The sequence below is a fragment of the Mus caroli genome, unplaced genomic scaffold (genome assembly GCF_978045245.1).
Source record: "Mus caroli unplaced genomic scaffold, Mus_caroli_1 scaffold_13, whole genome shotgun sequence".
Taxonomy (NCBI): domain Eukaryota; kingdom Metazoa; phylum Chordata; class Mammalia; order Rodentia; family Muridae; genus Mus; species Mus caroli.
The window spans coordinates 78,251,415-78,274,810 of record NW_028227268.1 but is presented as its reverse complement, the minus strand read 5'-3'; the positions used below and the strand labels follow the sequence as shown (position 1 = coordinate 78,274,810).

Here is a 23,396-nt window from a genome sequence, read left to right as displayed (position 1 = left end):
CAGAGAGCCCCAAGGATCTATGCTCTGCTGTCCAAGCTCTAGGGTTACAAGCACACAAAACTACACCTGGCTCACGAAGAGCTTGGGGATTGAACTCGGGTCCTTATGCTGGTGAGGCAAGCTCTTTCCTGACTGAGCCATCTCCCCAGCCCCAGCTGAGTCTCCTTATATAATAAAACACTCTGAAGTCTTTAGAGTGCAAAGCTGTAAAATCTAATTGTTACACATTTGGCATTTTATGCGTCCCTGGAAATATCCACTTGCTACCTCCACCTCCTCTGTGCTATTCCTTTCCATTTCAATTTACTCTAAAGTGGTCCTTAGCCATAATGAGAGTGCCCCTTTCAACAGAAACATGCTTAATTATATCCATGCTAAATGTAAGTGACTCTTTGCAGTCACAGGGCTTCTGAGTGAAGAGTGTTAAAGTGTGACACCAAGGGCCTCTAATGATGTGCGGGAAACTCTCTTTCAAGAAGTTTCATATTGCAAGAAAAATGAAAAAATGTGGGGAATGTCTCTCTGAGGATAGGGAACTGAGCAGTGCCCAAATGTTGTTTTGGTCTGTCTCACCCGTCTCCTCGCTGGCCTCATTATTCTGAATTTTTAGAACGCAGAGTCTCCCATTGTGGAATTTTCCATTTGGCCAAATAAACATAGAGGAAGTTAGGATATAAACCTCTACTCCAAAGAAACCCATCTCGATACGACTGCTGTTTATAGCTTGATGCGTTCAGCATGGTGGGGAGAAAGATCCTGAAAACTTCTAATCAGCATTTTCACTGTTGGGGCTTTGCAATCAATAACGTCACCCGGGCTTTCTGAAGCAAAAAGAAAAAGAGCCAGCACCCACAAATCTAGTGAGCTGGACAAAATCTGGTCCCTACTATAAAGTCGGCAGTCAGTGCTGATTTCCTTAATAGATGCTGATCAGTCCCAAGGCAGGAGTGATCCCTGCTCCTCTGTTTCATTTGATATTGCTGGGATCTGGCCCATTGCACTCTGAGTTCCCTGATAAGAGAAAGGGGATTGGTATTAGGGGGTTTCAGAGGGATGTGGGGTGACAGGAAATTACTGAGCGTTTTCTTTTCTTCAGGAATCACATTAATCAATTTGTTGTAGTCACTGAAGTCTGTTATGCTTCTTTTCTGTTGTCTTCTGCCTCCCTCAAAATGTTAATCTCCTGACTGAGGTCGTGGAAGAGGTGCTAGTGACCAGTGCATTCCTTATTTGGAAACTTTAAAATATCTGGGTTAATGAGTGGTTATACCTTAGCTCAGGAAGGTGACTTACATGTACTGTGAAGGAAAGTAAGTTCAGGCCACCTCCCCTTTCACTGATGGGTTGTATGACTCAAATTGTCGAGCTACATTTGCAAGTGAGTGTGTGTATAGTTGCACAGCCTTCATACCTTTGAGGCCAAATGATAAAGAAAAGATTCCCATGGAAGGGAGAAAATTGCTAGTGATTTCACTGTCATGAAATGAAAGGAACAATGAGCTGGCTGTATCTACACACTTGAGATGACATTCCAGGTCACTGCAGTGGCTAGCTGTGAGTGTGCAAAGAAATATGTATCTTCTAAGGGCTTGCGAGTATAGCTAATAACAAGCCGATATGTACTAAGACCAGACTCATGTTGCTAGATGCCTATTACCTGAGATAGTTGTCCTAATATGAGTTATTCTATTAGCCACAACATTAAAAATGTAAGCACAAGCTGGCAGGCATGAAAGAGCAAATTCATAAGAGAGAAAAAGTGATGTTAAAAAAATACAGTGGTCAGAATTCAACCTTTGGGAATTTACACATTGGATTAAGAAAGTCATCATATGGAATACCAAATTTCACTCTTGTCCTTTTATGAATTTCAGTAAATATATCACTGGTGTGTTAATATGAATTAAATGTCACTCTGAGAAGATCGGTAATGAAATCTTATAGTGGACTCCTCCCCAGGAATTTTCTCTGATCCTGTATTTTACTGAGCATTGCTTTAGGAGCTTAAAAAGTGAATTAGATGATCCCAGGGCCTCAAAGAGTCTATTGTCTATTGTATAGCATCTAGCAGTGGACAAGGAAGGCAGATGTCTTTCAGACCAGAGCAAAATAATTTTCTACTCTATGCAGGTCCAGGTGGTATGGTCAACATCATTTTTGAGAGGAAAGAGCTAAATGACTGGAGCATCAGTAAAGCTGGAATAATCACTGATTGATTAACATAGTTGTGAAGGTCTCAGGTTTGTAAGTGTGGCAGGTCTGAACCCCTGCTCAGTCACTCCTCAGCTGTGTACACTCAAAGAAAACTAGCTGACCTCTCAGTCTTCATTTCTTCATTTGCCGAACGGTGTTATGAACAGTAGCTTTAGAGAGGTGCTGCATGAAGACTAGTTGAGTTGTTCTGTCACTTTCTCTACTGTTGCTAAGTTCAGTCTCTGGGGGAGTGAGAGGTATTGTTAAGTGGTTACTCCAAAGAAGAATTGGGTAAGGAGATGGCGAAGAAAGAGCCCACTACCTGGCTTGCTTCTAGGCTCATGAGGATTGCTTAAACCTGAACTCAGAAAAGCTCTTCAATACCACAGGGGAGAAAAGATTGACTAGAGTGGACTAGCAGAGGATAGGAGCATCATGGGTAACCCTTGTAGACCCTGAAGCTCAATTCTGGGAGGGTAACAAGTCTTCAAAGTAGCTGGACAGTGATACTCACAGGTGATAATTATGGCCACAAGTAGCTCAAATATAACTCACCACCTGACTGGATTAAAACATAGAAAAAAAAAACCCTGGACTTCTCTTTGCAGCCCATTCAGCTGCTGTGATCCCAAGTCATAAACTAAGCCATAGCAATTACACTTGAACTTTCTTGGAACCCCATCCCTCTTGGAGTCTCTTGAATTTTTCTGTTACCTCCCAGTAGGTTTAATAATGTAGCCCCTTCCCACTCCAATGCCCCCATCTGTGCAATCATTACTCTGAGAACACTGTAGGACAAGAGATGACACGTTGTTATTGTAAGAGAAAACAGATCAATGTGAAGTTGTTTTAAGAACAAACACACCCTGTTTCTTTAAAATTTCAGGGCCATACAGAGAAAAATAATGTTTGACTCAAAATTTTGGTTGGAGAACAAGAATTAAAGTCTTTAGAGGAGGCTCTAGAGATTTTCAATATTTAGGATACTCATGGATGTCTTTTTTATTCTCCAATGGGATTTTGTTTTGAAATCCAAGTATAGTATTAATTATCTTGGAAGACTCTAATCTCTACTCTCATGTTTAAAAAATGTGAGCAGTGGGGTCTTTTATCATTAGGAAAGGAAGAGAAAATCTCTCTGACAAACGAATGCCTTGAAAAATTAGATATTAGTACTAGCCAAGTACCTTTTCTTTTGAGAAATATTGAAATTGAATATTAGAATTGAAGACTGTGTCTACCATACTACCACTTAATGCCACCAAAATAGGACTTAAGGCATATTTTCCAACACAAAATACTATATGAAATATCCAGTCTTCCCCTAGTGGGAAATTTCTTTTTTAAAAACTCTTAAGCTCAATCATTTCCTAATGTGAAATTACAGATTTTTCAAATTACCATATAAAACTGCAAAAAAATTACACTTGTGGCCACAGAAGAGATAGTATACACTATCAATTTGATTTTAAAAGACATACATCTCTTATATTACCTGTCATTTTTATAATGCCTTTTACAAATTTAATCAATACATTTTAACATTCTATATACTTTAAGTGCAATATACAATAAATATTCAAGTTTCATCTTAAACATGCTTTAGCCTTTAAATTGTTAAAACTGCAGTGCCCTTTCCATCTCCTTACATAATGTCATAAAATATACATTTCAAGGTAAATGAAGTCAGCTACTTCAATTTAGTCCCTCAAACTGGTAGTAAATGAGAGGTTAACACTATGGTGCCAAACCCATTATTGAGTAAATTTAGCACCTTGGACAGCTCTGTAAAATCTTTATTGCTTTCCTGACCTGCTCGTCATGTTCTGTCTCTGTGTTCAGTGGCTCTCAGCTCTGATTGAAAGGCAATATATTAGATCCCCAACACAAACACGCTTGGGGGCTAGTTCACTGGGAACGTAATGACATGGAGGTGAGAGCAATTTTCTGGTCACCGAAATCCAAGCACCTTGCAGGTCTGTGGCACTAACTCATGGAGGGCCCAGGAATGTCTTTCTTCCTTCCCATTTGCACAAATAACTAACAGAAGCCTAATCACATTGGTAGGGCTACACCAAATGTGGTCTCCCTAAACCTCCAAATTTGTTACTGCACTGAAGGACATTTTTAGATGGGTGAGGTATCATTTAAGAACATATTTTTTTTGGACAAGAAATCAGGCTCATTTTCCTTGAAATTCAGATGATGGCTTGAAGTGACATTATGCTGAGTCCATGCCTGTGACCATGTGCTGGGTTGGAAAAACAAGCTGAACTATCATGAATCACAAAAAGGTGATACTGAGGATCAAAAGGATGCAGTGTTTCTATGTGCTTCACATGCAAATGGTTAAATGGTGACTAGCCTCTGGTTGGTTGGGTTAGTTGTATCACTGAAAAACGTAGTCATCAGAAAATACAGTTTTTCAGATTTATAAAATCTAAGAGTTTGGCATGCCTTCAGTACTCCCTGATTTTGTGCAATTAATAGAAATAAGAAGGGTGGCTACAACCTCCAGTTACGGTGTTGCAGAGCAGAAACTCATCACTTGAATTATGTACTGCATCATGAGTTTGACAAACGAGATCTGTATTTTTTCTTCAAAAAAAAAATGTAAAGAGAAAGAAATGCCTTCCTAGTGGGGCCCAAACATCGGCATAAATATCCATTTGGAGATATATGTGACCATAGATCCAGAGATGGTAAATCTTTTAATGAATGAATTAAGTTGATACTGTTTTGTTTTAGTCTTTTGCTCAGAGCCAGATAAAGCCACAAGGTTTTGATGGAAGCAACACTAGCTGAATTTGAGCTGGGGATAGGGTTTAGTGTGCCCTGGTCAATTATTAACCGCTGTGGTCAGATACTCCTGCAAACAAAAAGTGGTGAATTATCATGTAGCTTGCTTTAAAAAGTCAAGGAATGATTTTAGATACATTGACTCAAATTCCATTGATTATATTGTGCTTTCTACCCCCTACATGAAAAAAAAATGACTGAATTGTTTTAGAAGAGGGGGTGCATTTCTGGGAACTTAAGGTAAACATCAATGTTTATCAAGAATTGCAAACTCCTCCTCTATCTCATTTTTGAATTTAGGACATTATATATGTGATAAGTAGTTACTGCGGTATGACAACTGTTTTATCTTATATTGTGGAGAATTTCAAATTGAAAAAAATGCTAATATATATCTAAAAGCTTGTCATTTAAAGAGTTGTTCGAGGATTTTTGAAGAGGCTACAGTGACAGGGAAATGAATGTAATTATAGCCCTATTTTCTGATCAGTGTCTGGAGCATATGAAAATCAAACAGCACCGCCTTCCCATTCAGGTTCCAAGGCATCAGATTTTAAAGTTCTACATCCATCTGCACCTTTACCAATACTGGACTACAGTAAACAGCTCTTCTGATAAGTCACCTCTCTGCCTTTCATCCTTGGATGTGGTTCTTTGCTGACCTTCCATCTGAAGAAGGACTTATACTTGTTCAAATGTGTGTTTCCCTATTGACTGGACCCAATGCAAGCCAATGCAGAAGGCTAGCTTAGTAAAAAGAGGGAGCTATTTTTTTTAACCTAAATGAATAGTAAAGCATAGACCTAGAAGGAGAGTGGGTGAGCAAGAGAGAAGAAACAGAAACACTACAGAAACAGCAAAGAATTGCAGTACAAGAAAGCAAGACTTCGAGTCATGAATGCTGGCAGAGTGGGGGCTTCTAGAGACCACAGAATCCTTAAGCAAGGGTCTTTGATCAACATCATATTCCTTCAGGATGTGAGCTTCCTATGTCTCTGCCATTCAAGAGAGACAAACAAAAGAAGCTTGAGGCTCCATGCTTCTTTAGTGGGTGGAGATTGATTGATTGGAAATTCCTCAAAAATGACCTGTCTGATAAGGTCATGGTTTCTGGAATAAGCAATTAAGTACAAAATAAACACATTTTAGGGATTCATACCATGCGCTGAATGACATTGATTATAGTAATCTAGTAAATGACCACACAGTTGTATTCAGCAATAAGCGTATGAGTGCTTTATCATGCCTATGGCAGATGATTGAGTGATGTTTTATCTTGCAGTACCAATGATGTTCAGCTCTTGACTCAATTAAGTGTGTATGTGAACAATGATGAATTGGCAACTTAACACCATTTTAAGGGGTCCCCAAGCTATTGCTTTTACAACTGTCCCTTGGCAAAGGGTGGCCAGAAGGATGGAGATGCTGTCATGTGAAAGATAAGGGCACCTGTTATCTTTCAGAAGCCTACAATTTATTTTTTGTCCTTGACAGGAAGTGATCCTTAAAAGAGCTGCAGATCTGGTTGAAGCCCTGTACGGGATGCCCCACAACAACCAGGTGAGTGTTCTAGGTCTCTAACTTAATGAAATGCTTGCTCATTTGATTAAAAAAATCTCAGAGTCCTTATTCTATGAGAAAGCAGTTTTTAAAATAGCCTATGAAAGCAATACTCATATGTTCAGAACACAAGGATCTGAGATGTGACATGTCACAGAGCTGTTCAGACTTTCTTGCTTTTATAAAACTTCTATTTCCTTTTCTATTGAATCATTTGCCTTTCTGGAAAAGTGCTCCATTTAAAAATGAATCTTGACTGGGAAGGAAGGATTTAATTTCTTCTCCTAAATATACAACGAGGTCCCAGTAGTGTATCATTCATGCTTCATGCACAATGGTATATAAGGAATGGAAGCTGCTTGGGAAACTGAGTCTAGCCAATCTCACTCCTCCCCCACCACTCCAGTGTTCACTACTCACAAAGCAGTTATACTAATCCCCAGACTTTGATTTCTCTGTGTGGCACTAGGGGACATGAATTGTCGGCTCTGAGTTCCTATATGGGCAGGAGAAGGAAAGTCTCACAATACTGTTATATACTGACAGCAATAGGCCTCAGCGTCAAGCAATGGCATTCTGGGTCTCAGCTCTGCCTTTAAAGAAATAAATGTTTTTGAGTTAGCACTTTGCCTTTCATAACCCCAGTTTCCCCAACTAAGATGTGGTCAGGATAATGAAGATTGACTTATAGATGTGTCAGCTGGGCTATTGACAGGACTACAGTTGACCACGTAAGGCTCTGAGCACAGAATATGTCAGAGAGGAGGCACACAAAGGTTATTGGGAGGATGAATTGGGGTAGCTAACAAAGACGTGCCTTTGCCTTTTCAGGAGATTATCCTGAAGAGAGCTGCCGACATTGCAGAGGCTCTGTACAGTGTCCCTCGGAACCACAACCAGCTCCCAGCCCTTGCTAACACTTCGGTCCATGCAGGGATGATGGGTGTGAACTCCTTCAGTGGACAACTGGCTGTGAATGTCTCGGAGGCATCACAAGCCACCAATCAAGGTCAGAAGCCTGCTATTTCCACATCTTCCATTTCCCCTGCCCCTTGACAAAGGCAAGCTCCCACCCTTCCCACCATTAAAAAAAGAAGAAGGGAAGAAAGGAAGGAAGAGAGAGAGAGAGAGAGAGAGAGAGAGAGAGAGAGAGAGAGAGAGAGAGAGAGAGAGAGAGAGAGAGAGAGAGAGAGAACCAACTATTTTCTTCTAAAGGAGGTGATTCTTCACTGTGTGTATCGAATATGATTATAGGAGTTTGTTTCTAGTTTCACATCTGGAGACCTAGTAGGGGGCTAGAAAGAATGCATGCATGCATTCAGCCATCTCTACATCCAACTTTTCACCATAAATCATGAGTGACAGATCACAAAGAGGGATGGAATTAAAGTTCTCATAGGCCACAACACATCATTCTTGCCCAGGGAAGAGGGACCTGTTAACTCGGGGGAACATCTCTTAGATTGGGATTTATTCCTGCTCCCAAATGATAATTTATAGGCCCTGCATTGCCACTTCTCACAGGCCTGCTAAGTATTTATGATCTCCTAAGAAATGTGTCTTTGCTAGCTTCCCATTTTAATCACAGAGATAGCACGACCAGCCCATGCACATGAATCATCAGGTCTTTTCCCTCCCGGTTACAGTGAGGGGGTAATAATGGAGATGTTCCTCCCTTACACCCCAGGTCTCCCACAGATGCACCATCCGAATGCTACCCTCACGCCTGGTTTGTCCCCTCACTTTTCAGGTTTCACCCGCAACTCAAGCAGCGTGTCACCACATGGCTATGTGCCGAGCACCACCCCACAGCAAACCAACTATAACTCAGTCACCACAAGCATGAACGGCTACGGCTCGGCCGCCATGTCCAATTTGGGCGGCTCCCCAACCTTCCTCAATGGCTCAGCTGCCAACTCACCCTATGCCAGTAAGTAGATATATGTCCCACGTTTTGTATGTTTCCTTTGCAGAGCTTAGTATCATGCAGAGAGGCAAGCTGGGCATGGCTGGTCCGAGCCCTGATGCCCACTCCATGCCTGCTACCCTCAATACTTGGGTACCATCCCCTCTAGCAGAGATCTCTGCAATCTCACCTTGCACAAAACCAATGGCCATTCCAAGACTGCATGCTTGTGGTCAGATGGCAATGGGGCTACCACCCACTTCCAGTAGTTACTAACTGATGGCCCCTAAATAAGTTCATGTCCTCTCCATGCCTCCTCACTCCCATCCTTAAGAGGAGAAGTATCTGAACCACGCCTTCACCTGTACCGGGGGAACAGGGCTAAGATGGTCTTTGCCAGAATCTGGTCCTCGGGCCTGGCCCAGGAGAGAGTTACTTGGAAAGCTAAGTCATTATCCTGATGCTGCAACAATAGATCCCCTCCTTAAATAACAGAACTTGTTTGCTGATATTTCTGTTTTCCTTTTTGTGAATAATATACTCATAAGAAAGATAAAAACATGCTCAAACATATATTTTTTCAGAAAACACTTACACACACACACACACACACAGAGAGAGGGAGAGAGAGAGAGAGAGAGAGAGAGAGAGAGAGAGAGAGAGAGAGAGAGAGAGAGAGAGAGAGAAAATATAAATATTTCTAGGTGCCCTATTCATACCTCAAGGCAGTTTAGCTTAAAGGATTTGTTTGTTTGGGCACAACACTGCCACTGTATCTAAAGAATGCAGCAAACTGGCATCTTTATATATAAATGCATACATCTAAAGATCCTCCCCAAACTGGCATTTCTCACTATAAAATGTCACAGGCTCTTTCCCCACAACCTCTTGCTCTCCCCCTGAGGACCTTTCCATAGATGGGCAAGTTCATGTGGAACTTTGTGGAGAGTTCTTTCGATGCAGAAAATGTGGTTAGAATGCAGAGACATTTGTAAAGGAACAAGAGTGTGTTGCCAAATGAAAGAATATTCATGAGTCTTAGCTCAAAGTATAGAAAACAGTGCTGGCTCTTCATTGAGTGTAATTTGTGGCTAACAACTGGAAGGTGGGCAGCTCATCCTGGCCCTGAGTTATATCTGAGGGAATTCTCAGCTCAGGATGTACTCTGTTTTGATTTCTACCGTATTTGCCATGTGTAGAACATTTAAAAATTGCCAGCTAGTCTGCATGTACCAAGTCACTTTACCAGCCAACACTGGGGTTGGTTTCACTTTAGGTTTTGATTTAGTGAAGATCTGTCCCTCAGTGTTCTCCCAGCTACTCAATCAGAAAATGTTCCAATCATGACCTGAAAATTAAAAGGTGGCATTCTTAATTAAATCAATAAGCTAATTGCTATATGGTAGCAATTCAATTTAGGGGGTGGAGTTGGTCACCTTCCCAAGCCTGTGAGGACACCCAGTGACTTCTGCCTGACATCACATCTGTCAGGCTGAGAAACTTTGAACATTTAATTTCCATTAATTGATTTCCTCAGCGCTCACAAATACAGTATTAAATTCCCAAATAGGCCCTCAGATGGGATGGTTTTATCTGCATAAATGCAAATAAAACAATAAACACAGAGCCCGGATGATTTGAATATTTGCCTCTGTAACATTTAATTATTCATAAACCACTCATGTTGAAAAATTCCGACAAAATAAAAAAAATAAAATAAGACATTCAATGGCTGAACACATTTTGTGGTGTGGCTGCTGGTAACTAATAATGTCGTAACAAATGGCAATGCTCCTCTATATTTTACCCCTTTCTTGTTAACTGCCCCCCCCCAAACTCCCCACCTCTAAATACACATAATGATCACATTTGCCAACGAGATTAATTGCCTTCCTTGGTGAGCCAGCAGGATTTCAAGTCTAAGAATATTTAAAAATCAAACCTCCAGTGCAGGAATTTTGCAATTTAAATGGGTGTTATTATTGAGCGCATTCTTGCATTTACAAATCCTAAGAGATGGATAAAAATGCTGGTCTCATTAAAAGAAAAAAAGTACTGTCTAGCAAACGTTGGGGAGAACTCTGAGGTGTGGATGAGGCCTCTCCATTCTCCTCCAGTAAGATCTGTGCCCATTTGGACCCATGCTGACTTGGCCTGATGATAAAGAGTCATTTCCCCCCTAATGGCTATCCCTGCCCATGACTGATTTGGTTCCCAGATCACCAACTTTCCAAAGCTAAGAGACCAAGCACCAGCCAGGCCCAAACTGCTCTTCAGACCTGGTGGCCTTTTTCCTCTGCGAATGATTCCTTCACAGGGGATGCAGTAGATAGAGTCGGATGTATACATGGTATTCACTTTGCCTACTTTCTCAATTGTGTCTTCACTTCCAATTTGCTTACGTGTTTTAAAAAAATGTTATAAGTCCTTGGCCTTATGTTCTTCTGTCAACTGAAAGATGGAAAGATGTGAAGAATCCTGTGCACCCCAAAGAAATATGTGAGGTTTATTAAGTGACATAAACAATATAGTTCCCAGGAGTATCCAGGACATAGAGGCAAAAGAACGGTGCATATGAAAGCCTTGATACTGTCTTCTGAAGTAGCCAGGATGGCGGAAGTCTTCTCGGCATTGATTATCTGAGTCCCCTCTACTGCCAGACACATCAGAGCTCCCTGCTCACCTCACAAACATTGGTAGAAGGCTCCATGAGAAGTGAAAATAGAGAATTTGGAACTTGGACTTAGTTATGTGTTTTCCACCCATGATGCACGTGGTGGTTTTCTTGTCTACCTGACCTTCTACCTACTGGAGTCTGTGTGGTAGAGCATCCAGGCCCAGCCATATCCATACCCTATAACCTCTTGGAGAGAAAGAGGGCTTATGCACACACACTGCCAACTGCCCAAGCCTAAAGTTACGGTGCTGGCTTTGCCTTCGATTTCCCCCTTTTCTTTACAAGTCCCATTCCTTCCTTGGTGATCACATCCACTCAAACTAGCCTCTCCCTGTCCCCTCTCTGTCCTCACATGCTATGTTAACACCTTATCTAAGCCAGAGGTAGAAGACTTTCCTTGACAGCTCGTTATAAAGTCCTCCCCTCTCGATGTCACTTCTGCCTCTCCAGAGGTGGCTGCAGGTACCCTCATCCCTCCTGTGCTGTGTTATCCCTGATAAGATAGGATTAGGCTTTTGTCTTCTTGCATGAAAAAAAAATCAAAGGATGGAGGCTCTGTGTTTATTTCCACAACATGCTCCATGTGTTGGGATCTAAGGTACTGAATGAAAAAGATCACCGCTGCATCCCTGGAAACCCTCTGTGACACTGGTGACTAGCACATTACTGGGTGTGCAATAAGCCCACAGTATAATCATGAAGGCTACTAACTTGAAGGTAGTACATGCTAAGTACTGAGTGATGAAATTAGGGGTCGTGGGATCCTGAGAGTTTAGGGAGAGCCTTGCCCAAGAATGGTCAACAGTAGAGTAGCTAGATCTCTTGCAAGCCTCCTTGTCTCTGGATGTAACTCTCTCCTCTCATTGTAACCCTCAGTTGTGCCATCCAGCCCCACCATGGCCTCATCTACAAGCCTCCCCTCCAACTGCAGCAGCTCCTCCGGCATCTTCTCCTTCTCACCAGCCAACATGGTCTCAGCAGTGAAACAGAAGAGTGCTTTCGCACCAGTTGTCAGACCCCAGACGTCCCCACCTCCCACCTGCACCAGCACCAACGGGAACAGCCTGCAAGGTAAGTCCCAGAGGTCCAAGCAGGTGTCTCACTGTTGCTGTGAGTGGGGTGTGGGGATGGGGGTTAGCCCCTTGGTCTACTGGCTTCTCTCTGCCCTGACTCCTCTTTGCTTTTGTGTTAGTAGTTTCCAGTCTCAGCCACCCGCCCTGTTCACGTCTCCTTGGTGTCTGTAGCATCCTCCTTCCTTCTCCAGGAACTCTGCTCCAGCGCAGGCCTTGCTGGAGAACACTATAGGCATTTGCTAAGCCACCATTTCTCTTTTGTTCCTTCCCATTCTTTGTTGTTGCCTCTATCTGACCTGTGTTTTATAGATACTATCCTGTTCTTCATGGCAGAGTCTCTCCTGGGACAGGCCTTCCCCTGAAGTAGGTCACTCAGCCCTCTCTTCTTGTAGCTTGTGTCAGGATGAGGCTGTGTAAAGATGTGTCAGGGAAGGGACAGCTGCAGTCCATTCAGAGCCCAAGGTTAAGGGACCAGTATAACAAATATCAAAGATCTCTTGAGAACCACTGAAATATTCCAGTTCATATTAAAGCTGTACGGTCTCCTTTCCACCATGAAGCATGGGAAGTGTCAGGACCATCATGTTTTGGGCGCTAACCTTTTTCATTCATTGAGGGAGGAAAAGAAAAACCCAACTTTAAAAACGTGCCAACTTTTTCCTCACATTCTTTCTATGTGCTTAGCTCTATGAATGGTATCGGCTTCTGGGACCTCATGTGTCCCCCCTACCCCCACCCCCAGCACAATGATGACACGGATGCTCACCGTCTCTACCTGTAAAGATGAGAAAACTCGAGGTGGGGAGAGTTTGCAATATTGCTTGACTCCTCCCATCTGGTGTGCGACAGTCATTGGCATCAAAATCAGGCCAAAATTTCATCTCTTTCTCGGACCTAACACTTTCCAAGAATGTTATGCCAGATTCCCAAGACAGCTTGCAGGGAAATAAGAGCAATAAAATCATCAACTACCATCTATTTTCTTTCTTTCTTTCTTTCTTTCTTTCTTTCTTTCTTTCTTTCTTTCTTTCTTTCTTTCTTTCTTTCTTTCTTTCTTTCTTCTTTCTTTCTTTCTTGTTGTTGTTATTGTTTGTTTGTTTTTCGAGACAGGGTTTCTCTGAATAGCCCTGGCTGTCTTGGAACTCACTTTGTAGATCAGGCTGGCCTCGAACTCAGAAATCCACCTGCCTCTGCCTCTCAAGTGCTGGGACTAAAGGCGTGCGTCACCACGCCCAGCTAACCACCATCTATTGAGCACCAAACAGTATGCCAGGCGCTCTGCTAAGCACAGGGCAGGCTTTATGTATTTAATCCCCACAATGTCCTGATGACGTATGGGGGCCATTAGATCAGTACAGTACCTGGTGATCGAGCTTAGAGAGGGTAAATACAGGTCACAGACATCAGGCAGACAGTGGAGGTGGAGGTGAATGAAAGCCACAGGATTCTGCCCCTAGTCCCTGCCCTGTGCCACTCACTACAGAGCCTGACTTCCATGACCAGCACATCACACGTAGAGGGCAACTGTGGAGACCAGAGGATGGTCAGAAAGGCAGTGACACACCTGAGATTTCTCAGCTTTATTTCTCTGTGGAAGCGTACTCTCCATTTAACATATAGACACACATTACATTCTGGTTACTCTCTGCTGAAGTAAGCACACACTGGTTCTCCCAAGACCTTCAGAGCTCAGTTAGACCCTCAATGTATAGAAGGGTACAGTCAAGCTTAGGTCTCTTAAGGGACCTAGTGAGAACACATTGGAGTCATGATTGAACCTACAACCCCAGAAACAGAGCAACTACATCATTGTACCTCTCTACCTCTGGCAGAACTTTTTAGAACATTCCTCAGAACCTGTGGGCAGATTGCTTGGCATAGCAAAGTCAGGGCTTAGAATAACTTGCCACAAAGAATACACATTGGGGAACTCATGGCTCCAGCTGGATATACAGTAGAGGATGGCCTTATCTGGTATCGTTGGGAGGGGAGCCTCTTGGTCCTATAGAGGTTCGATGACCCAGGATCGGGAATTGCTAGGGCGATGAGGCAAGAGTGGGTGGGTGGGTGGGGGAGCACCCTCATAAAGGCAGGTGGAGGAAGGAGGGGATAGGGGGCTTGTGGAGGGGAAACTGAGAAGGGGAATAACATTTGAAATGTGAATAAATAAAATAACCAATAAAATAATCAGAAAAAAAAGAGACATATACATACCAGTCTATCATCTTAAGGAAAGGTGGGAAATATTTTACTATAAAACTGTTACATCTCAGGCCAGGTAGACAGACTAGGAAATCTATCAGCTAAAAATAAATGCCCCCCCCCATTGTTCACCCAGCTAGAATAACTAAACTCTCATATATAGTGAAGTAATGATGGTATATATGAGGGGGGGTAAAGTTATAATTCTTAAGCTGACAATATCAACTTTGGTTAGTTCCTTAGTTGGGGTTACCATTGCTATATTGAAACACCATGACCAAAGCAGCTTGGGGAGGAAAGGGTTTATTCAGCTTATACTTCCATGTCACTAAGAAGTCATCATAAAAAAAAAAGTGAGGACAGGAACTCAAACAGGGCAGGAACCTAGAGGCAGGAGCTGATTCAGAGGCCATGGAAGAGTCCTGCGAACTGGCTTACTCACCATGGCTCATTCAACCTGCTTTCTTACAGAACCCAGGACTATCAGCCCAGGGATTGCAGAAACCACAATAAGCTAGGCCCTCCTCTGTCAATAATTAATTAAGAAATTGCCCTCCAAGCTTGCCGGCAGACCAATATTTTGGAAGCAGTTTCTCAATTGAGGTTATCTCTTCTAGGATTATTCCACCCTATGTCAAGTAGACACAAAACTAGCCAATACATTTAGAGTTGATATCAGGAGCAAGATGCAAGGGAGGGTTGTGATAACCAGCAGAGGGATGTTGGACTTGGAAGGCATGGGGTATAGCCCATGCACATCGTGATGCAATGACCCTGCCTTTACCATTTAGGGGTTTGTGTCACTGAGGGGACATTATTGCTGGACTCTCCTATAACTCCATGCTCTTTGGTTCTCCCAATGCTGTCACGTGCCAAATGCCACACTTTGAAGACGTGACACCATTGGAAAAGTGAACGGTGAAAGGAAAGTTCAATTAACCAAGACCACTTTCCTTAAGCTATTACTCTGGTCTCTCCCTCCGGCCTACATTCATAAAGGGCCACCCTGGAACCTTCTCACCCTCTCTGCGATCTCTCCAGCAGGACAAGCAGACTCAGCCATAGTGTTGCCATCTACACTGGTTTTGTTCAGAGATCTCTTGCACAGATCTTAGACTGTCCACTGGATAATGCAACCTTCTGACATTGGCCTTTCAGACATTTCTCGCCTCATATTTCTGTTTTTGGCCCTCTTCTTTTCCCACTGAAGAGACTTTGATGGGCTCTGGATCTCTGGAGATGGGCTGAGGATCTCAGCATTGTCCCATGCTTCCAATGCCTGTCCAGCCTGTAGTAGGACATTTCACTTTAACTCACCCAGTTTAGAACTTCAACCATTCATTCAGAAAGGACAAGTGCCTAAGGAAGAGTTGGACATGCAAATTGTCCATGTAAACAAGACTAGATGCCATACATTTGGACTGTTTATATTGTTTAAAGGCCTATTTACCTCCAACTATCACTGTTAATTGAACGTCCTTCATTTTTTTAAAGCCTGCTCCTTCATCACCCTTTTGTCAGCAGGAGATCTGCACCATGACTGGGTGTGGTGTGAGAATGGAGAGTCACGCCAGCAGCATGGAAATGCTTGCTCCCAGCTTGGCTTATGCCCTGACACAAGGATCCTTCCCTAGTGCTCTGTTAGGTGGCTGCTTATTTCATCCATTTTATAGATGAGGACATGGAGATAGGGAGCTGAGATGGCTTGTCCATAGTCACTCACTTAGCAGATAGAGGAACCCCAAGCGTTCCCTCAGCTCTTCAACCTCCAGCATGCTTTGCCATATTAGATCTGAGCCACGGGGCTATATCCATGTAGAGGAACAAGGTCTAACAACTTTGAAAGCAACTTCCCTATATGTGGGAAGACACAGTACCCGAGTTAGTAAGACAGATCTACCCAAGCGAGGCTGACTCCCAGCCATGGACTATAGAGAAAAGTAACATGAAGCAGAATCAGCCTATTTCACAGGCTAGCTGCCTTTCAACTGTTTTTCCAATGAAAAGTAACTAGGTACTCCAGGCCAGGGAGAGCATTGTTTTAAGCTGAGAAGCACCTAGACCAAGATTGTGTCTATAAGCAATGTGTTACTTTAACTGTTACCTGGAAAATTTAGCATTTCTTTATATGGGAAGTGAGCTCTCTATTAGCAATTTTGAAATATTTGGTTGGTGGCTGTCAGGGGGACTCCTGTCCTTCTATTCGCCTGTCCACTGTACCCATTGGCCATCTTTTGCCATTCCTCTCTGTCCCACTTCCCTGCTATGGCGACAGCATCCTAGTCTCTGCTTCTGGGAGATCTGCTTTGTAGCCTGTACAAGCTTTGTAGCCTGTATAAGTGAGGATCGTGGTTCCTGCCTTTCTGAGTCCACCTCATTCTGCTTCACATAAGGTCCTTCCTCACATTGCTGATCTGTGATTGGCGAACGCGCAGATGCTGAGTTCGAGGATGTGCAGAACCAACTGTCCATCTTGCTTGCTAAAGGCATTTGCCTGCAGAGCTTTTTCCCATGTACTAAGCCCAATTAATGCCATGTGTTAAACTCTGGATTGATTGATAGTCATGTAGAAAAGGTCCACCCATTCTTATCACGATGAAGTCATTGATAAGTCTTAACCATGGACTCCTAAGTAAGTCTGACTTTCTAGCCCAAAGGATTGAGTCACCAGCTTTATTCAGCTCTTGTCCATGGAAAGCAATGTCTTTTTCCTTCTAAAATAGTTGTCCCCGAGATCCTGAGTCCTACATGAAGACTTCGGAGTCGGGACAGAACCATCACCCGGCACCAAAAATGTCCACTAAGATAGAAAAGAAGATCAGGGAGATTTTGTGAAGTAGTTGTCAGAGCAATCCCCCTTCTTATACCTTGTTAACATTCAGGCTCCTCTTGACCCTAAATATTATGTACCTGAGTATCAACTGTTACAGAACTGTTCCCCCCTCATCTCCCTCTCCCCCTCCACTCCCGCTCCCTTTCCATTTCCCTCCCACTCTCCCTCTCCCCTCCCTTCCCCCTCCACATTCAGTTTAGAGGTCTTGCCTCACTCCACACCTGATGAGCCCATGATACCCATAGTGTGGGGGAAGACTACATCCTTAGTTTCTCCCAACTCTGCAAAGCTTTCAACCAATGTCTTAGTTCTTATCAAAATGGGGAACCTTGGATATGGATTAAATTGCCTTTCAGCATGTGAATTTTTGGGGTTCCCTTCAGAAAACATGGTCACCCAGCACTGGGGACCATGGCAGGGCCACTGTGGTCTTGTGATGATGTCTTGGAACGCAGCCTTGGGAATGTGATGTCTCATGGGAATCAGCCCCGGCTCTACTTAAGCAAGTCAGCATTCCAGCAGCAGTTTTGGGACATTCCAAGCCTCCGATACCCATCCCTCTCACCCACATAATTAATTTTCAGATTGCAGCACAGATAGGAAAACAGCTTCTAGACCCAGGATTGTCATGTAGTCATGCACTGAGGTTTCTTTATTGGGAGGGCCTCCTTTGAGGTGCCTAGACTCAGGCCACAAATGGCTAGCATTTTGTTGTGTAAGAAAAGTGTAGGGTGCAGTAACCCTTTACAAAAACATGTAAATAAGTAACTGTGGGCCTTGCTTAAAGGGTAATAGATCTTGTGTTAGACTTATGTTCTGTGAGCTGTTGACAGAGTGGGGACCAGCCATGCTCATCCCATAGTGCCCCTTAAGTATATTTGATACTAACACCACCTATTTGCAAACATTTATAAGCCAGGGAAATTATGTTTGAAAACTTCTACAACTCTAAATTCTCTTCAAAGAATTCAGAAACCTCGTTGAGCCACCATCCCAGGGGATGGTACAAGCCCTTTGCAGAAGGCATGCCCCATTCCTGTCCAGGACACTGCTCACTCAAGTGCCAGCTGAGTCTCTCAAGGCTATGGGATTTATAACTACCAAACAAAGAAGGGTACCAGCACACCAGTGAATTTGGCGGGGAACTTTAATGAAAACCTATGAAGATGCTTAATCTAATCAACCTAAGAAATTATTTGAGTAACAAAACACTATTTTAATTTTTTTTTAATTCATGCGATCCTCATAGGATGTTTCCCTAGGGCCCAGAGGGTAAGTGTCCATCTAGGTTACAATGGACACATCTAAGAATACATGGGCTAAAACAGCAGGCTTGTCAACTTTCTGCTTTAATTTATATCATATGGACACTCCCTGTGCTCTCCTGGACAGGACAGAGACTGCCCTTCCACCAGCAACATAGTATTTTTTTATTTACCTTTATTTATATATTTGTTTGTTTGTTTATTAGAAAGGAGAGACTAGCTTCATTGGCTACAAGCTTCACTTTCCTGCTATTTAGGCTTTACTTCCTGCTACCTATTATTTGAGTAGAGGATCCACCCGGCACATGCTTAGAGACCCAAAGTGACACTGAGCCAGCACACTGAGGGACTCCCCTCCCCCCAGCTGCCAATCCTTGTACAAGAGGCTGCAGCATCTGGAACTCTCAAGTTAAGGCCCAGGGTTTAAATACTAAGCCCCCCATCCCCCGCCCCCAAGTTCAGTGAAATCTAGGGCTCTCTCAGCTCTTAAGGGGACTGCTTTTCCAACTGATCCCAAGTCTTGGGTGGCGGGGGTGGGGGGCTTAAGTCAGGCTGCATTTGGCAAAAGATGACTTCCTGTTTCTAAGAAAGAAAGGCTTATGAGGGTTTAGGAAAGGACTCCAGGAGCTTTTGGACTGCAAAGGGGCTCTTGCAAAACAACTTTTGGATGATTTACGTGTAAATGAATCAGAAACATGTGGATTGAATTTCCTTGCGAATACAGATGGGTTTAAAAATTAACGGAAAAAGTGTTTGGCAAAATACTTTTGGGTTTTTCTTTTAATTGAATCTAAAATGTCAGGGGTTGGGGTAGGGAAGCCAGAGTAATGTGGGGGGTACATGGCCTGGTCTCCTTCTGTCCATCTGTGCCAATGGGGTTCCTTTATTTTTAAGGTACATTTTCCACACAAGATGGTTTAGACAAAGGAAGGGAAAGAGGTCCAATTTCCTCGTTAGTGATTAGTGCAGGCATTAATCACTAATGAGAATATTCACTTAAGTTTAGATTTGTCAATAAAAAGGAAAGAAAGAAAAGGCTTTCTTCTTTTTTTTTTCTTTTTTCTTTTTCTTTCCGTGTTATCATTGGTAACCAAAGAAAGCTATGTCATTGGTTTTACACAGGCATCTCTCTTGGCTTGGTATATTTTCAAGTTACCACACCGTCTTTCCTACAGCAAACCCCTATTTTTCATACTCTTTATGTTAAATGTGCCCTATTGGAATGGTGTCTATTTGATGTAGGGGCAAACACAGAGCAGAGAAGTTTAACAGTGCTTTCAGCTAGATCCAAGAAGCAGAATTACTCAGGCAGAGGTAATCTGCCTTGGGGTTAGACCCTGCCTGGGCTAGGGGGTTAGACCCAGGCGCTCTGCTTCTATTTAAACGTTTACTAACTCCTGAGTGCTGCAGTTCACTTCATGTTCCAGCCATGGAGGCTGAGGGTCAGGCAGACAATTAGGCATCTCAGGGGAATGCACTCTGAAGTGGGCAGGCGTGAGGCAGAATTTCCGAAGTGCAGCTCCTAACTCCAAACTCTAAAATAAAAATAGGGTTGACTTAAAACAGGTCTTCCCTTCATAGGCTACATGTTTTCTCTAGTAGCCATGCTCAGGTTGTTCTAGAAATCCTGGGAGTAGAGAGGCATTCTACAGTGTCCGGCAAACAGGCTCTCTTCCAACCAGGACTCAGCTTTCCCTGTGAACAAAGCCTGTTGTGGTGCTGTGGCTGGCGTCCTTTTCCAGCTAGGGCTAAAGGGAAGGCCCTCCCTCAGATGGTTGCTCTGTTGCTTAATTTTCATGCTAATACAGAACATAAGGAGAGACTGTTCGCAGAAATTGTTGGCAGTTACAGCGGGCCATTCCTTTATTTTATATTTCGTATGTGATTGGGGGGGGTGGAGGCAAAAATGACAAATTGAAAATTCTCACTATTTTGCAAAGTCTGAGGCTGCAACTTTCCCAGTGGTATTCTAACTATGCAACTCTCCAGCTATGTCTTAAAATTGAAGTCAGATTTAGAGAAATGTTTAGGATACCCTGTTAGAGACACATATACATGTATAAAATTTTTAATAAGGTACATGTATATTTTATGACACAATTCATTCCCCGAAAGATGCAAGGGCATCTGGTTAATATTCAATTACCAATGTCATGTGTGGATTGGGTTTTTTTTTGTTTTTAATTATTGTGTCTCCCCTCCCTTGTGAAATGTTTGGATGCAAAGCCATTGACTTCTGTCTTTTCTCTTCGTAGCGATATCTGGCATGATTGTCCCTCCCATGTGAAAGAATTGCCTTGAAGAATTTTATTAATGAAGAGGTTGGATTCTGCTACGAAAGTTATCTGACATGAGTCCCAGAGTGGAACTTTTAACTCAGGCCTTTTTAAGAGGAATCACACAATAACTGCAGATTTTTAAACAAAATCACCGACCTTGCAAATACTGAAATTGGAAAGGGGGTCTGCCAGAGCAGGGTGTTGGTTAAAGTTGTACCCCCCGAGTATCTGGGGGATATATTTATTCTGTATTGATAAAAAGCAAACCCACATTTTCTTTTTCTTTCTTTCTTTTCTTTTTTTTCCCTTAAGCTTAACTCTGCAACCATTTGTCTTTTATAAACCATTAAGCTACACACAAGGGCCACTATAAACAAGACTCCATGTTTTAATTTATGATGTTTTTAAAGCTATGGAAGGGGAGAATGAAGTGGTGATATTTAAAAAAAAATCCAAAAAGGAGAAAAAAAAAAAAAAGAAAAACAGGGAAAATAAATTTAAAAAAAGAGCTCGTATGGACAGAATAGGAATGCCAGTTAGATTTTTTAGCGAACTAAGGGTCGGCTTCTGCGCCTTAAAGCTTATCAGTGGTAGTTAGCTCAGACAGTGCATTTTCAATATCTAACTTAACACGCCACCCCTTAGCAGTGCAAGCTTCGTTCTCTCTTTTGTATGGTTGTCTTAAGTAACTGTGTAAATAAATGTAGCCTGGAAAGTTACCAAGCGACATACATGATCACGTTTGCCCTTGTACTCGAAAAGCCAGTGCCTCTAGACAGATTATTTAAAAACAAACAAAAAACAAAACAAAACAAAACAAAAAAACATGCATCTTTAAACCTGATCTTATTCTTTTATTAATGTCAACTTCTCCCGAAGCCAGCGGCCTCTGAGAGTGGAGCAACACATGTTCCGAGCGAGAATCTCCTTCAAGACTTCACGGGACAGGGTCCAGGCACAGAATTCCATATATGCCCTCCAGTTTACCAAGCCAAAATCTCGCTCGCACTCCACCGTCAAGAGATCCAAGCTTACTCAAGCTGGAATCCTAAATATTAACTCTAGATCTGGGCTCAAAACCCAAATAAAGCAAACCGACAAAGGCAAGTAGGTATGCTGTTCCAGGCTCCCAAATCACACGGGTCTATACCCGCAAGGCTCCGCAAGGTCCCAAATCACACAGGGGTCTGTACCCGCAAGACTCCGCAAGGTTGGAAAGTTCTAAATTCAGTCAACAGGTAAAGTGCTTTGGAGTTCAGTGTGAAAGGAAACTGGGAGAGAGGAAGGGAAAAGGTTGAGGCTTCAAACTCAGCTTTCTATGGGAAATTTTGCTTTCAACTGGGAAGTGTTCTTAAAGAATCCATAGCAAAGATTCAGCCAGCAAGGCTCTGAGGGGGCGTGTTCCTGCTGACCTTTGACCTTCTGTTTCTGTATGTAGTTATAAATACTGTAGATTTCTTTTGTGATTTTTTTTTTGCCAAAGTTGTTTTATTTATACATTTTAATGTCTTAAGATTTTCGATCTCACACACGCAAAGAATTTTACTGCATATTTTGCAAAGAAATAAAAAGCGCACTACCTTTAGCTTGCACATACTTGCAAAGTTAATTCAAAGGCTTTCTGTTTGTTTGTTTTAATGGGGATTTTGTAAAATATCCATATAAATAATGTATTTATCTTTGGAATTTGTACATTGCTTTTCTCTCCTTCCTCCCATCCCCCACCCCCAGTTTATTTTGTGTGTGTGTTGGCTTTGTGAACAGTGCGCAAGTATAGTTAGGTCACTTATGGTTGTATTAGCTGTTTCAATGTGATTTTTAAACAATTCATTTATAGGGATTTTTAGTATTGTTTTAAACCATGCTTCATTTTTTTTATTTCCACCCAAAAGCCATTGTCTATTTTTGTATTATTTGTAAGTTAAGAAGTTTTTTCCAATATATGGCAAAAAATAGTAGCATATTATTCTTGTAGTATTTAGTTCTGTAGATTTAAAAATAATGTACCCTTTGCTTTGGAAGCATACAAAAACGCTGTTTTACTCTAGTAATATGCATGGAATCTCTCCCTTTGGAGTGACGCATTTTGTGCATTAAATTTGGGGGAGAAACTTCATAGAGATCAATGAACATACTTTCTTTCTTAAGTCTGCTTGTATATTCTCTGTCTTTCACATAAATATAAACCAGCAGATTGGATGCCTTAACAATGCAAATCATATCCATTTCACCTGTACATTGTACTGTGCACCCCCCCAACTGTCAGCCATCACTAACATTCTAAGAAAAAAAAAAAAAGAAAAAGAAGAAAAAAAAAGAGAGAAATCGAAAAGCACAAAAGAACTGTTTTGTTACTTTAAGACAATGTTACTTTTTCTAGTAGAGCAAGTGAACATTAACAATGCTGCGACTGTGCATGCCCGTATGGATTTCAACGGTTTTCACTAGACTGTCAGAGTGCGGATTTTTATGGGTTGGGGAGGGCAGGGGAGGGAAGTTGGGGGGGTTGGTAGGGGAGGGGAGGGAGGAAAGCTGATTTTTCATGGTGAGAAATAATAATAATGACAACTGATGATAATAATAATAATAAAAAGAAACTGGAAAAAATA

At 42.3% G+C, this 23,396-nt stretch overlaps 1 protein-coding gene across 7 annotated transcripts in view; it reads left to right on the top strand.

Moving 5' to 3' along the window:
• Ebf1 (EBF transcription factor 1) overlaps positions 1-23,039 on the top strand; it is a 397,327-nt gene extending 374,288 nt beyond the window's left edge. For all 7 annotated transcript variants that reach the window (XM_085829017.1, XM_021175730.3, XM_021175728.3 and 4 more), the window contains 5 exons: positions 6,487-6,552; positions 7,384-7,561; positions 8,303-8,482; positions 12,012-12,206; positions 20,764-23,039. In XM_085829017.1, coding sequence (XP_085685143.1) covers positions 6,487-6,552; positions 7,384-7,561; positions 8,303-8,482; positions 12,012-12,206; positions 20,764-20,795 — 651 coding nt within the window. In that variant the 3' untranslated portion in view covers positions 20,796-23,039. The remainder of the gene's footprint in view (positions 1-6,486; positions 6,553-7,383; positions 7,562-8,302; positions 8,483-12,011; positions 12,207-20,763) is intronic.
• The last annotated feature ends 357 nt before the right edge of the window (positions 23,040-23,396 follow it).